Genomic DNA, 1,770 nt, shown 5'->3' on the forward strand with positions numbered 1-1,770 from the left:
AATAAATGTCTTTAAATTATACCTTTATTAACAGTACAGTTCTAATAAGCTGCATCTTTTTTGTTGTTTTCTTGGGCCATGCTTCCAGCCCCTTTGTCTTTTGTCGAACAGGCAGAATGTCAGAAATGCTGTGCATGCAGAGGTAATCTGTGCAGCCATGTTGTTTTTAGAGACAAAGAGTTTGTCTTTGTCTAAACTCATGTTTAGCTTGTTTAAAAGATTTTTTAAACCATAGTTTCCCAAACTAACATTTTTACAAACTCAAGCCTGTCGATTCTGGGATGGTGTCACTGTTTTTCTAAAACTGCCTGGTATCAACTTCTGATACACAATGAAAATAAGGAATTTGTCGTTTTGACTTCCTCACTTTCCGTTATAAACCCAGCAGGACAGTTTGTCTCGATGTGAGGGAGCAGAGCCACAGAGCGGGATGATCTTCTTCCACACGTATCGACCGTCTGTCAGGTCGACACAGAACATCTGGAAAACACAGTCAGACGTTCACATTAACAGAGTTCAGTTACATTTATTAGGCTAATTGAGGCTGATTATGACTTTATCAAACATGTAAATTATTTTACATTTGCACAGAGGATCCTGCTTTTCTCCCAGTGACAGCTGGACATATTTCTATTGTATCATTAAAGGGATAAATGAGAGGCAACATGGAAGAATGCACAGAAAGACAGAATAATAATATTAAACTATATTAAAGTAAAAATAACGAAAGCAACAAAGGAAAAAATATGAAAACTAACAAAAAATGAGACTGAACAAAAAGAGGAAATTTACAAAAACCAACACATGAGATATGTTCAAAGAAGAAACTGCATTTATTGTGAAAATTTATTTTTAAAATAAGACGTTTAATTTATCATCTCAATAATATAATATATATAACAATTAGTTATGTTTAAACAATACAAAACAGACAGTAAACTTTGTACTACTTTCTCCACTGTTTGTTAAGAGCATCAGACAAATTTAAATTATGATTAAATGTAATTACTGTGTGCAGCTTAGTGATAAAAATCACACTTCTTTACGTAGGTGATGTGCTGAAGAAAATCATTTAAAATGGGAACAAAAACTTGTTTGTGGGGTTTTAAATGCTACCATATAGTTACCTAAAAACGATGTAATAAATTGTTTTATTGTCATCACAAAGCTAACACAAAATGTTGTGATAAATCTGAAAAATATGTAAAATATTTCTTCCATGATAAAATTGTGTCAGTTACATTCAAACCCAACAAAATACTGAAAGTTATGATTGGAGCAAAAGGTTATTAAGTTCAGGGGAATGAATACTGGCTCACAAAAAAATTATCATATAATCTTAATTATACAACAGAAGAGCAAGGTGAGGAGCTCTAACCTGATTGGTCTGTCCGCCGTCATCACATCCTCCAAATATGTACATGTTTCCTCCGAGGGAGGAGCCACAGGTCCCAGACATGGAGGGAGGAACTTCGCCGGACATGTGAAACACCTGCCTTCAAAAAACACAACCAGCAGACGAACTGCAGTCACTGCTGTCCGAAAACACCACATTATTAAAGGTCACCTGGAGGTCAGCTGGAGGTCAGCAGGTCAGCAGGAAGTCAGCAAGAAGTCAACAGGAGGTCAGCTGGAGGTCAGTAGAAGGTCAGCAGGAAGTCAACAGGAGGTCAGTAGAAGGTCAACAGGAGGTCAGTAGAAGGTCAACAGGAGGTCAGCTGAACCTCATGAACTCTTACCATATCCCTCCCTCCAAGTCATAGACCCAGA

The 1,770-nt window shown here is 36.8% G+C and overlaps 1 protein-coding gene across 2 annotated transcripts in view; it reads right to left on the minus strand.

The window, feature by feature from the left end:
• The window catches only part of LOC106936491 (kelch domain-containing protein 1), a 14,360-nt gene that overhangs the window by 7,710 nt on the left and 4,880 nt on the right, over positions 1 to 1,770 (minus strand). For both annotated transcript variants that reach the window (XM_015017545.1, XM_015017546.1), the window contains exons 4-5: positions 1,379 to 1,496; positions 368 to 480 (exon numbers count right to left, since the gene is read on the minus strand). In XM_015017545.1, coding sequence (XP_014873031.1) covers positions 368 to 480; positions 1,379 to 1,496 — 231 coding nt within the window. The remainder of the gene's footprint in view (positions 1 to 367; positions 481 to 1,378; positions 1,497 to 1,770) is intronic.

Source organism: Poecilia latipinna, unplaced genomic scaffold (assembly GCF_001443285.1).
Source record: "Poecilia latipinna isolate Pla-1442-1.1 unplaced genomic scaffold, P_latipinna-1.0 Scaffold2155, whole genome shotgun sequence".
NCBI classification, from domain to species: domain Eukaryota; kingdom Metazoa; phylum Chordata; class Actinopteri; order Cyprinodontiformes; family Poeciliidae; genus Poecilia; species Poecilia latipinna.